The sequence below is a fragment of the Stegostoma tigrinum genome, chromosome 25 (genome assembly GCF_030684315.1).
Source record: "Stegostoma tigrinum isolate sSteTig4 chromosome 25, sSteTig4.hap1, whole genome shotgun sequence".
Classification (NCBI taxonomy): Eukaryota; Metazoa; Chordata; class Chondrichthyes; order Orectolobiformes; family Stegostomatidae; genus Stegostoma; species Stegostoma tigrinum.
In genome coordinates, this window is record NC_081378.1 from 35,206,163 (window position 1) to 35,220,209 (window position 14,047).

General features: G+C 41.7%; 1 protein-coding gene across 1 annotated transcript in view; it reads right to left on the reverse strand.

Annotated features, from left to right (window-relative positions):
- The window catches only part of hbp1 (HMG-box transcription factor 1), a 49,831-nt gene that overhangs the window by 23,190 nt on the left and 12,594 nt on the right, over positions 1 to 14,047 (reverse strand). The window contains exons 3-4 of the mRNA XM_048554081.2: positions 12,772 to 13,012; positions 76 to 208 (exon numbers count right to left, since the gene is read on the reverse strand). Of these exons, the coding sequence (XP_048410038.1) occupies positions 76 to 208; positions 12,772 to 13,012 (374 nt within the window). The remainder of the gene's footprint in view (positions 1 to 75; positions 209 to 12,771; positions 13,013 to 14,047) is intronic.

Consider the following 14,047-nt stretch of genomic DNA (forward strand, 5'->3'; position numbering starts at 1 on the left):
GACTCAATGGGCCGAATGGCCTAATTCTGTTCCTATATCTTATGGTCTAAATCCAACCAAGTCAAATAAGCATACCCTTTCCCGCTTTATAGTGGTCTGTTCTTCCCAATGACTAGCAGAGAGGTTGATTTCACTTTCTGAGAGAGTTGGTGGAGGACGAGCATAGGAATGTAAACTTTTACTTGTGGCCACTATATGCACTGGAGCTCTGAAAAAATAAAATATAACCGTAACAATGTATGAAATATTAAATGTACAGCATTGTTTACTTTGTTGAACAAATACAGTGCAGACTCTTAGTTTAACAAGAAACTTCCATTAAAATGATACAGTCCCTCTAGGAAAGAGAGTGAAGCTAAATTGAACCTACCATGTCGAATAGAGCCAGAGACAGAAGATTTCATAAAAAAAAATAACATTTTTACATTAAAAGATAGGGATATATTTTTAAGTTATTCAGTACTAACAGGTAAGGTAAGGGATGTATGGGCATACAATCTATTTATTCAAAGCTTTTTCCAATTTAAAAAATAAATTTCAGCTATATGTTAAAATCTGCTTTATTTCACAAATATATGCACAATTTAGGTCACTGCTCTGGCTAAGCTGCAAGATACCACAAAGGAACATCTCTAAAAAAATGAGGGGAGATCTTTTAGAAACATGTAAGATTATGAAGGGAATAGATAAGGTGGAGGCAGGGAGGCTGTTTCCGCTAGCAGGTGAAATTTGGACTGGGGCTATAGCCTCAAAGTGAAGGGAAGCAGATGTAGGACTGACGTCAGGAGGAACTTCTTCACCCAAAGGGTTGTGAATCCGTGGAGATCCCTCCCCAGTGATGCAGCTGAAGCTACCTTGCTGAATTTTTTTTTTTAAAAAAGGAAGTCTAGATAAATTTTTGAAAAGTAAAGAAATTAAGGGTTATGGTGAGTGGGTGGGTTAGTGGAGCTGAGTCTCAAATAGATCAGCCATGATCTTATTAAATGGCGGCACAGGCTCGAGGGGCCAGATGGCCTACTCCTGCTCCTAGTTCTTATGTACACATCCTCAGATCATGAGAAAAGACAAAAAAAAAGGTGGCATGTCCTGGAACAGTTCTACCTGATACTTAGGCTCACAATTTAAACCACCCACACCACAGCCCCCATCCACCCCCCCAAAAAAAAGAGCTTATTTGGAGTTTAACAATTCTCAAAAATCACATGATCATTGCTACATCTGCTCATTCAGAAACTGAGCTCCAAGTTATTGCTCACTCTTTCTCCAAACGATATGACAAAATGGACCTTACATAATTCCTTTCCAAACAGCTCCTCCAGCAAAACAACCCCCAAAGTCAAGGGACTGAAAGTAGCACAGAAATTTCAAATAGTGGCACAATTCTTTAAGGCACTGCCTACCCCATATTTGACCGTCTGCAGATCATATATTGGACTTATCAGTCATTTCAGAGCTCAGGAAACTGGAGTGGAAAAAAAAACCATTCTCAATTCTGAGAAACTGCCCAAGTAGAAGCAGCAACACCTGGGTTGCACATGCCTTTGTTGCAACTGGTTTTCCAATTGTTGCACAACATTCATGTTGCTGTTGGACCAGATTAAAATTACATCTTCCACTTGTTCAAATGGAGTGGCTCAGGTGTACTGGGGACAATCCCATAGATGGGTGACACAATCTCACTTAGCAGAGATAGTAAGAACTGCCAATGCTGGAGTCAGAGATAACATAATGTGGAGCTGGAGGGACACAGCAGGCCAGGCAGCAGAGGAGCAGGAAAGTTGACATTCAGTGTATGAAAATTTTCTGGAGAAGGGTTCTGAACGGAACCATCAACTTTCCTGCTCCTCTGATGCTGCCTGGCCTGGTGTGGTCTTCCAGCTCCACACGGCATTATCACAATCTCACTTAGCTCTTCATAAGTCAAAAAAAGCGTTTAAATTTTTGAGCATCTTCACAAACAATCAAGTAAATGGGGCAATGCTCTAAATGTAACTGAAATATTCTAATCAAAATACTGTAACACTGATTTGAATCACTAATAATCTATAATTAAAGACTACACCATTTTCTTAATCTTAGCTAATGGATACTGATTATTAAAATTTCATATTGATATGTATGACTCACATTTATCCACATTAAATGTATACATCTTTTATTCAGATTATTTGATTAACAGCACAGTCAAAAAACTCAGTGCCCACAAATGTACACTCTTCCACAAGAACCCAAGAAAAAGGAGCCGTAGGCCATTCATTCCCTCAAGCCTCTCCTGCCATTCTTCAAGACCAAGGTTCAATTGTCCCAGGCCTCAAATCCTCTTTCATGCCAGGTTCTCAGACCTCAAAATCAATACTCAAAGCAAATTTCAATGTTTCCAAAAAGAAAACCTACCTCCATTTTAAATACTTCAGCCTCCACAATTGAGTTAAAAAAATTCCAAATATTCACTACTCTTCTAGGAGGAGATTCCTTCACACCTCAATTTTAAATGTATTCTGTAACTACGTCCCCTCAGTTTGAGTGTATCCCACTGGCAAAAATATCTTTTAACATCTATCCCGTCAAGACCCCTCAAAATTTCGTATGCTTCAATAAGAACCGACTCATCTAAACACTGATAAATTAAGGCCTAACCAATTTGCCTGTTCTTTGTACAGCAATCTCTACATCCCCATTTTTGCAGCAGTAGCAGGAGTGGTGTGAGTGAGGACCAGAAGGCTGCCAAGAAGGTAAGTTCTTCATTTTGGCTGCGGAGCTGAGTGGGAGCGGTTGAATTGCGCTAAAGGTGAGTGCACTGATATCTTTGGGCAGTGGCTAAACCAGAGACACTGCGTGTGTTGTGGCTCCCACCCGCCTTTCTCCTCTAACCAAAAAAAAACTGACTCTGGTGTGTTGATAAGGTAAGGTTTTACTTTTGCTTTTTTGAAAAAAAATGTGCTGGTAAGTAGAGTGCTTGGTAAATTTTTTTCCATTTCATTCATCTATTATTTGATATTATAGTAGGACTAAGCTAAGCTTGAGTAAAAATAGCAGGAGATCCCAGACCTGTGTTATGCTCCTCTTGCTCAATGTGGGAGCTCACAGACACGGCTGATGTCCTTCACTCCTACACGTGCAGGATGTGTCCAGCTGTAGCTCTTGTTAGAGCACATGATGGCTCTGGACCTGCAGATGGACTCACTTTGGAGCATCTGTGATGCTGAGGAAGTTGTGGATAGCACGATTAGCAAATTGGTCACACCGCAGATTAGGATTGCTAAGGGAGAAAAGGAATGGGTGACGAAAAGACAGAAAAAGCAGCAAGGCAGTGCAGGTGTCCTGTGGTCATTTCCCTGCAAAACAGATATACAGTTTTGGATACTGTGGGGGGAGATGGTTCACCAGGGGAAGCAGCAGTAGCCAGATTCATGGCACCGTGGCTGGCTCTGCTGTACAGAAGGGCAGGAAAAAGAGTGGAAGGGCTATAGTCATAAGGGATTCGATTGTAAGGGGAGTAAATAGGCAGTTCTGTGGTTGAAAACGAGACTCCCAAATGGTATGTTGCCTCCCAGGTGCACGAGTCAGGGAGGTCGCATATCAACTGGAGGAGATGAAGGGGGAAACGTGAACAGCCATCTGTTGTGGTGCATATAGGCACCAATGATGTAGGTAATAAACAGGATGAAGTCCTACAAACAGAATTTAGGGAATTAGGAGCCAAGTTTAAAAAGTAGGACCTCAGAGGTGGCAATTTCAGGATTGCTACCAGTGCCACATGCTAGTCAGAGTAGAAATGAAAGAATAGGCACGATAAACGAGTGGCTTGAGAGATAGTGTTAGAGAGAGGGGTTCAGATTTTTGGGACATTGGGACCGGTTCTGGAGGAGGTAGGACTATTACAAATCAGACGGTTTACGCCTGGTCAGGACTGGAATCAATGTCCTGGGGGGTGCTTTTGCTAATGCTGTTGGGGAGGGTCTAAACTAATGTGGCAGGGGGATGGGAACCAAATGAGAAGGTTAGTGGACAGTAAAGCCTGTAAGGAACTAGATAATGAAGTCAGTGTGACTAAGGGGAAGAGTAGACAGAGGGGTGATGAATGCAAAGGGGCAGGTGGTCTGAGGTGCGTTTGTTTTAATGCAAGAAGTGTAGTGGGTAAGGCAGATGAACTTAAGAGCTTGGATTCGTACCTGGGAGTATGATGTTATTGCTATTACTGAGTCTTGGTTGAGGGAAGGGCAAGATTGGCAACTAAATATCCCAGGATGCTGATGCTTCAGGTGGAATAGAGAGGGAGGTAAAAGGGGTGGAGGAGTTACATTACTGGTCAAAGAGGATATCACAGCTGTGTTGAAGGAGGGCGCGATGGAGGACTTGAGCAGTGAGCCTATATGGGCAGAGCTCAGAAACAGAAAGGGTACGGTAACAACACTGGGGCTGCGCTACAGGCCTCCTAACAGCAAATGTGAGATAGACATACAAATATGTAGACAGATTATGGAAAGATATAGGAGCAAAAGGGTGGTGGTGATAGGAGATTTTAATTTTCCCAACATTGACGGGGATTCACTTAGTTTTTGGGGGTTTAGATGGAGCAGAATTTGTAAGGAGGGTTTTAGAGAACAGTATGTAAATAGTCTAACTCGGGAAGGGGCCATACTGGACCTGGTGTTGGGGAATGAGCCCAGTCAGGTTGAAGTTTCAGTAGGGGATTACTTTGGGAATAGTAATCACAATTCCTTAAGTTTTTCAATACTCATGGTCAAAGACGAGAGTGGTCCTAAAGGAAGAGTGTTAAATTGGGGGAAGGCCAATTACAGCAAAATTCAGCAGGAGCTGGGGAATATGGATTGGGAGCAGCTTTTTGAAGGTAAATCCACATTTGATATGTGGATGGCTTTTAAAGGGAGGTTGATGAGAATGCAAGACAGACACGTCCCTGTGAAAATGAGGGATAGAAAGGGCAAGATTAGGGAACCATGGATGACAGTGAAATTGAGAGACTAGCAAAGAGGAAGAAGGAAGCATACATAAGGTCTAGGCAACTGAAAACAGATGAAGCTTTGGAAGAATAATCAGGCAAGTAGGACCAATCTGAAACTAGGAATGAGGAGGGCTAAAAAGGGTCACGAGATATCTTTAGCAAACAGAGTTAAGGAAAATCCCAAAGCCTTTTTATTCGTACATAAGGGGCAAGAGGGTAACTAGAGAAAGGGTTGGCCCACCCAAAGAAAAAAGGAGGGAAAAAAAGAGAAAATGAGAGACTGTTAATGAGTACTTTGTGTCAGTATTCACCAAGGAGAGGGACATGACGGGTGTTGAGGTAAAGGATAGATGTTTGATTACTCAAGTCGGCATGGTGTGTGTGTGTGTGTGGGCGGGGGGGGGGGGGGGGGGGGGTGGGGGAAGAAGGGAAGTGTTAGGTATTCTAAAAGGCATTAGGGTGGACAAGTCCCCAGGTCTGGATGGAAACTAACCCAAGATGCTGAGGGAAGTGAGAGAGGAAATAGCTGGGACCTTAACAGGTGTCTTTGCAGCATCCTTGAGCACAGATGAGGTCCTGGAGGACTGGAGAATTGCTCATGTTGTCCCCTTGTTTAAGAAGGGTAGCAAGGATAATCCAGGTAATTACAGACCAGTCAGCCTGAAGTCAGTGGTGGGGAAGTTGCTGGAGAAGATAGTGAGAGATAGGATCTATCTGCATTTGGAAGAAAATGGACTGATTTGTGATAGGCAGCATGGTTTTGTGCAGGGAAGGTCACGTCTTGCCAACTTGATAGGATTCTTTGAGGAAGTGACAAAGTTAATTGATGAGGGAAGGGCTGTAGATGTCATACACATGGACTTCAGTAAGGCGTTTGATAAGGTTCCCCATGGTAGGCTGATGGAGAATGTGAAGTTGCATGGGGTCAAGGGTATATTAGCTAGATGGATGGAGAACTTGCTGGACAACAGCAGAGTTGTAGTGTGAGTTTCTCAAAATGAAGAACTGTGATCAGTGGTGTTCCACAGGGATCCATGTTGGGACCGCCATTGTTGTGATATACATGTGAGCTGGAGGAAGGTACAGACGGTCTGATTAGCAAGTTTGCAGACGACATGAAGATTGGTGGAATATCAGATAGTGAAGGTGACTGTTGGAGAATGTAGCAGAATATAGATAGATTGGAGAGTGGGTGGAGAAATAGAAGATGGAGTTCAATCTGGGCAAATGTGAGGTGATGCATTTTGGAAGATCCAATTCAAGAGCGAACTAGAGGGTAAATGGAAAGGTCCTGGGTAAAAACTGATTCACAGAAAGATCTGGGTGTTCAGGTCCATTGTAGCCTGAAGATGGCAACGCAGGTCGATAGAGTGGTCAAGACATATGGCATGCTTTCATTCAGAAAGAGTATTAAGTACACGAATTGGCAGGTCATGTTACAGTTGTATAGGACTTTGGTTTGAGCACATTTAGAATACTTCATACAGTTCTGGTCGACACATTACGAAAAGGATGTGGATGCTTTGGAGAGGATGCAGAGGAGGTTCACCAGGATGTTGCCTGGTATGGAGGGTGCTCGTTATGAAGAGAGGTTGAGTAGCTTCAGATTATTTACATTAGAAAGACGGAGGTTGAGGAGGGACCTGATTGAGGTTGACAAAATCATGACACGTGTAGACAGGGTGGATAGCAAGAATCTGTTTCCAGAGTGGGGGACCCAATTGCTAGGGGGTCACAATTTCAGGGTGAGAGTGAAAAAGTTTCAGGGAAATATACACTGGAAGTTCTTTACGCAGAGGGTGGTGGGTGCCTGGAATGCATTGCCAGGGGAGGTGATAGAGGCAGGCACAATAGCATCATTTAAGACGTATCTAGTCAGATACATGAATGGGCAGGGAGCAGAGGGATTCGGGTCCTTGGAAAATAGGCGACAGGTTTTGGTAGAGGATCTGGATTGGCGCAGACTAGGAGGAACAAAGGGCCCGTTCCCGTGCTGTAATTTTCTTTGTCCTATCCCAGAAACCAGTCTAGTGAACCATCTCCAGTTTAAATAAAAGAGCAGAGAGATAAATGTTATCTACATACAGCTGGAGGTCAAGCAAAGCAGCCAGACATATCCATGCATATCTCCCTTAAACTTTGCCCCTCTCAGCTTGAAATCGTGACCCCTAGTAACTGAGCCCCCCACTCTCTGGGGGAAAAAATTGTCTTGCTATCCACTCTGTCTGAACTACCATTGCCAATACAAGGACTGAAGCCACTGTTCTGTGCCACACCCTAATCATGTAGCAACTTACGAGGAGTTACGGCAAACTGGTGGAATGTGGAGACATGTGGCCGAAAGAATTTAAAATGCAGAGAAGTGTAAGCAGTATTCAGGACACTAGAGGGGCAGAAAACATGATCAAAATGGTTTCAGGGATGGACACCTTCAATTAGAGATTTGTCGTCCCAGTACAGCTACAATTTTGCCGTCTGCCTGGCAAAATGGAAAATGGATCAGTTACGTCCTGTCCAGTGTAATCCTATTTGATTTTACATTTTTGGTGCAGAATTCTTTTAAAAACCAGAAGTCAGTGGTCCTTTAAAGATTTTAAGTGGAGGGGTTGTGCACAGCCTATTCAAACCTTTGGATGGCAGATTACTGAGCAATTTAGTAGCACAGTGATCCTGTCCACCAAGAGAACAAATTCAAACTGTCAAATTATTGTCTAATATATATTTTCTAATTAACTTGTTCAGAGATGTTATTCTGGAACAGCTGGGACTTGAACCCATGAGGCACACAATTACTGCACCACATGAGGCCTTCCACCAGCAACGTGTGGCTGGTAATGCTAAACCAGCTGCACATTCTCAATAACTTGCTCACCAATACTGGACCATTTCACTCCAGACCCAATGCAGCCTTCTTCATTCACACAGGTTTCAATGGCAAGGGGACAATGAATGCTCTCTGCATCAAGACACAATGTTACAGACTAAAGCATCAAGCAGCCAAAATAATATTGAAATCAAGGGAATTGGGCAAAAACTCTCTGGTGTCTAGCACAAAAATGACGACTGTTGTTACTGGAGCCAATCATCTGAGCCCCAAGATATTGTAGCAAGTGTTCCTCTGAGCAGCATCCTTGGCAGAACCATTTTCCACTTCAATGATCATCCCTTCACTTTAAAGGTCAACGGTCGAGCTATGAACTGATCGTTGCACTCCGATTTGGAACTATACCCCTGACTGTCACTATGGAAGGAATTTTAACCCAAAAAGTCTTTGTGTACCTACGCTGCATGGACTGAAACAATTCAAGGTGGCTACTCACTAGAGTAATGGCAACTTGGAATGCATAACAGATGCTGTTGGCCTTGCCAGTGACAGTCAAATCCCAGGAATGATTTATAAAAATGCTTCATGTTGTAGTCAAACTTTTACTGACTGTGTAGCTGTAAAATACAACTGAAAAGCCACATATATGCACCTAAACTTACTTTACAACATTATATTAAAGATAGACATCTTTGCAATTCTAAGAAACCTACTGTCTTTTTATTAATGTTTGTAACCATCCAGCTTAATTTGTTTTAATCCACTTGGGCATTCAAAGGCTGAGACATGCACCAACTATCTTCTTGTACTGTACATTCAAGTGCTAATATTTACCACACTATAGCAAGTTTAGTGGTCTAAGCTTTTATCAATTTAAAATTCAATTTCACAAATCCCCTTTCAACCACAGAAAAAGAATCTCCACCCTATTAATACATTGCCTGCTTAACAGAGTCAATTTTCTCATGTACACCATTAAAAACATTAGCAACAAAATGAATAGTCAAGGCATAAACAAACAGATTAGGGCTGAAGTTAATGTGAAAATGTTTAAATTACTTTAAATCTTTGTAAATATTGTGCAGCACACTCAATGGGCCAAATGGCCCGTCCTGCTCCTTTCTTTTATTCTTATCTCTTAAACCACAGAAGCAAATTATTACATTTGGAGGAGGAATGGGGCTGACTCGACTGCTTTGCTGAAAGCTAACAAAAACTCAATGGGTGAAATTACCTTCTTCTGTGACCTAATACCTGTGACCAATATGCTCATGTACTGTAGCCACTGGACAAAGCAATTCATAGAAAGACTCAAGTATGGAATGGAGGAGTTGTTCAAGGGTCATCAAAAGCAGTCGATGTACTGGAAGCAAACAAAGAAGAATGCCTAACTGAAATATAAAATAGCGGTAGTAATTGCTTCAGATAATGTAAGATCAAAAGAAACAGGAGAAGGCCATTTCACCCACTTATCCCCCACTATCATTTAATATGATTGTGCTGATCTGATCATGGTTTTAACTCCACATTCCAGCCTGTACCCACAACCTTCAATTTGCGCCAATCAGAAAATCTATCTAATGCAGTCTTGAATTCTTCAACAACACAGCTTCCACTGAGTTCTTTGGAAGAGAATTCAAATGACAATATGACCCTTAAAAGAAATTCCTCATCATCACTGACCTAAAAAGGGAGGCTGCTTATTTTTAAACAAAAACAGAAATTGCTGTCAAAACTTAGTAGGTCTGGCAGCTTCTGCAGGAGGAAAGCAGAGTTAAGGTTTTAAGTCTGTTGACTCTTCATCAGCTTTTAAATTTTGCCTTCTAGTCCTAGATTTCCCTACAAGGGGAAACATCTTCCCAGCATCTATCCTGTCAAGCTTCCATATGATCCCATATGAATGTACGAGATTCTCGTTCATTTCTCTAATCTCAAATATAGGATGAAATTGCTTATCCTTTGCTCTTAAAGATAACCCCCTTCATCCCCATAATTAACTAAGTGAACCTCCTCTTGCCAATGCCAGCTTATGTTTCCTCTACGTGGCCAAAATCATTCACAGTACTCTCGGTCCTGTCACACCAATGAGGCAATCGTAGTTGTCACAAGAATTCCTTATATTAACATGTCCAACCCTCATTCGATAAAGGTCAACATTCCACTAGTTTTGCTAATTATGTGCTGTAACTGCATATTAACACTTTCAAATTCATATACAAGGGTACCCAGAGCAAGACCGGATGAAATAGGAACAGAATTAAGCCATTCTGCCCATCAAGTCTGTTCTGGTTCTCAACGCCATTCTCCCAGTAATCTTTGATCCTCTTATTAAATCAAGAATTAATGTCTTAATTACATTCAGTGACAGTTTCCACTGGTTGGAACTCATTGCTTAAGGCGGCTAAACCTCTGGGTACAGGGAGCAGGGGTTCATGTTCCTGGATTACTGGGACCACTTCTGGGACAGGGGCGACCTATACAAGAAGGACGGGTTGCACCTGAACTGGAGGGAACCACTATCCTCGCAGACAGGTTTGTTCATGCTATTCAGGAGGGTTTAGAGAGTGGCAGGGGACTAGGAACTAGATCAGCAGGTAAGCAAGTGGAGGGACTGAGGGGAAGTAGATGTTCAGACCAGTAAGAAAATAAAAAATGACAGCATGGTGACTCACTGGTTCGCAAGGCTACCTCACAGCGCGAGGAACCGGGATTGGATTCTGGGCGCACCTGTGCGTAGTTTGCACTTCTCTCGTGTCTGCAATGGTTTTTTCTGGGTGCTCCGGTATCTTCCCATGTTCAAACAAGTGCAGGTCAAGTGCCAATAGTGTCCAGGGATGTGTAGGTTAGGTGGATTAGCCATGGGAAATGCAGGGTTACAGGGATAGGTTGGGGGAGAGTCTGGGTGGGATGCTCTTTGCAGAGTCAGCATGGACCCAACAGGCTGAATGGCCTGCTTCCACACCATAAGGATTCTATAAATTCCACCTGATCTCAGTTGTAAAGGGTCATCCCTTCACTCCAAGGGATGTGTCCAGACTCTCGTACTAGTGGAACCATCTACTCCATATCCACTCTATGTAGGCCTCTTAGTATTCTGTAAGTTTCAGTCAGATTCCCCCTCATCTCTCCAAACTCCATTAGTACAAACCAGGAGCCCTCAAATGCTCTGCAAATGACAAGCCCTTCATGCCAGGCATCATTCTTGTAATTCTCCTTTGAGCACCCTCCAAAGCCAGCACAACCTTCCTTAATTACAGGGCCTAAAACTGCTCTCAATATTCCAAATGTGGTCTGAGCAGAGCCTTATACAGCCTCAACAATACAGCTATTGCTTGTGTTCCAGCTCTCTTGAAATAAATGCTAAAATGATAGTTTGGAAGGCAAATGCAAAGTGAACCTGCATATTAACCTTCAGAGAATCCTGAACTAAGATTCCCAAAGTCCTTTTGCACCTCAGATTTCCGAAGCTTTTCCCGTTTAGAAAACAGTTTACATCTCTATTCTTCTTACAAAAATGTACGATCTCAAACTTTCCCACAGTCTATTAAATCTACCACGTCTTTGCACACTTGCCTAATCACGTCCACGTCTACCTGCAGCCTCTCTACTTCCTCACTACGTGTGCCACCACTTATCCTTATGTCTTGTGCAAACTTAGGAACAATGCCCTCCGTTCCTTTGTCCAGATTATTAATGTATAACATGAATAGTTATGGCCTCAACATTGACCCCTGTGGAACTCCACCAGTCACCAGCTGCTATTCTGAAGAAAGACCTTTTTGTCCATCATCCAGATGTCTTTCTCCATTTAAACAGTATTCTGCTTTTCTATTCATCCAGCCAAAGTGAACAGATTCCCATGTCCCCACATTTGTATTTGACAAATGAATACACCTTTCCTCTCAGTAAAGCATGTTGACTCTGTCTGGTTATATTATGATTCTCTAATTGTCCCACTACTATCTCATACTGATGGATTCCAGCATGTATGTCAGACTAGCAGACCTATACACACTTCATTCTTTTTCTTCCTTTCTTGAATAGTTGTGTTACATATGCACTCCAATCTGCCAGGACCTTTCCAAAATCTAAGATTATAACCAACGCACCCAACATAGCCATAGCCACATCCTTGAAGACTCAAAGATGCAAGCCATCAGGTTCAGGAGTCTATAGTTCCACGAGATTTTTAAATACTTTTTCCAAGGTAATTGTGATAGTTCAGTTTCTCATTCTCTCTCTTCCCCAATCACTCCCTCCCCCATTATTCTGAGTTTCATAGGATGATCTTTTATTTTCTACTATGAATACAAATATAAAAAGTACTTGATCAAAGTCTCTGCCATTTCCTTATTTCCCACTATTTGTCTGCTGCAGGGTAAAACAGATTAGTGCTAAATTTAGCTACTTCTTTTTATATATTGGTAGGAGCAGCTTTAACTGTTTCTTCCTAATTATGTTTCATTCTACAATTTCTCCCTTTTGTGAGTAATTTGTTACTGGTTGTAAAATGGGGGCCAATCACTAATCTTTCCAGCATTGAGAGTCTTTTCTTTCAAGTGAATAAGACCCTTAACCGTTAGTCACGGATGGTGCATTTTTATGATAAAATATTTCTTTCTCAAGAGAATACTTCTTTTTGAGAGAGTTAGGAAATATTTTCTACTTTTCCTAGTCCACTTTAGCCAACTCTGGCTTCATACACTCCTAACTGTGCTTACTTAAGCTTAAGGAATATGAAACAAACTCAAAAGAATGCAATACTCAAAGTGAATGCATAATTCAATCAGGTTATTCATGCCTAGAGGCTCCTGAATGAGGTTGCAAATTAACCTGTTATATACACATCATCAGATCCAGAATGTTATGTTGGCTGATTGGTTTCAGAGCTTATTGTTCTAAGAAGCCATCCCAAAGTGACCAAAATTCATACATCTTCAGTCATTACAAAGTGTTCGTCTGGCTGATATTATAGACAAACCTGTCATAAAATGTGCACTGCATGAGAGGACTTTGTGGGCTAGTGGCTATATTAGCCAGTTCAGTCAGCCAATTTACATCAGATTCACTTGTAAAAGGTGGCAAGGCACTATCAGGTGATCTAGAAGTGCACACGGTACGAGGAGACCTCGGGCATTCTTGATGAGACACTTCACTGCTTAACTGGAAGGCTGCAGGTATGGCTCTGTCAGTCTCTACAGCTCTCAATTCTGGAAGATCGTCTAAAAACCAAACAAGAAACACACAAACTCAATATTCATTTGTTCACGGTCAGACAATGTGCAAAAGAAATTACTTTTCTTAAATCTGTGCATCACTAAAATGTTGCAGCTGTAAAAATAATTTGAAGTCACTGACACTGAGTAATGCATTACGTGGCAGGCAAAAATGCATAAAACAACCTTAAAGATAGTCAGAACAGCATGTGCAATTCCAAGATCTTGTGCTCACAGGAAGCAGAGGTCTAGATTAGGGTGCAATTGCAGAACTTCAGTTCTCTTCACCAGGTCTCCCTCAAGCACTCGGTTTAACTGATCGTGGAATCAATCTCAGTCTGCCATACTAACCAACGCTAAAGCAACTCGGAGTTGAATGGTTTATTCCCGTCCCAGTTTTAATCAGTAAAGCTGTTGCATTTAAGTCTGTGACATGTTGCCCAAACGCATAGGAAGTAGTGAATATTTTGCAGTTAACATCTGCATAAGATAGGTAGAAAATTAGACAGACATACTTAATAATAATTTCCATATTATAACATTTCCTAAAATCAAATTACGCTGCTCAAACTGTCCTAACACTTGAAATAGTAATGCTCACCTAATGCAAATTAATTTTAATGTTCTCACACTTCTTTTCAAGTTCGTCAATGTCCCTGCCACTTCCCATCTCTGTAAATATCTCCAAGTCTACAGCCAGTGTTCCTGCCCTTCTCCAGTTTTCATCTTACACCTCCTGGATCTTAATGGACCCATCAGTGGTGGCAGTGTGCTTAAATGCCTTGGCCCTAAAATCTGGAACTCCCTCCATAAACCTCCCCATCTTTTTATCCCACTTATAAACACTCAAAATCTGCTTCTAACCGAATTTTTGATCAACTGTCATCATATTATCTTGTGCCTCCTTTTGTAGGATATTGGCCTGGTAAATCTCCTTGGATGACTTTATAAATTAAAGACACTACATAAATGCAAAGGTATGATTTTGTTCATTGAAAGGTACTTGAATCAAAACCAGATCAAATTTTAAATTTCTTTTTA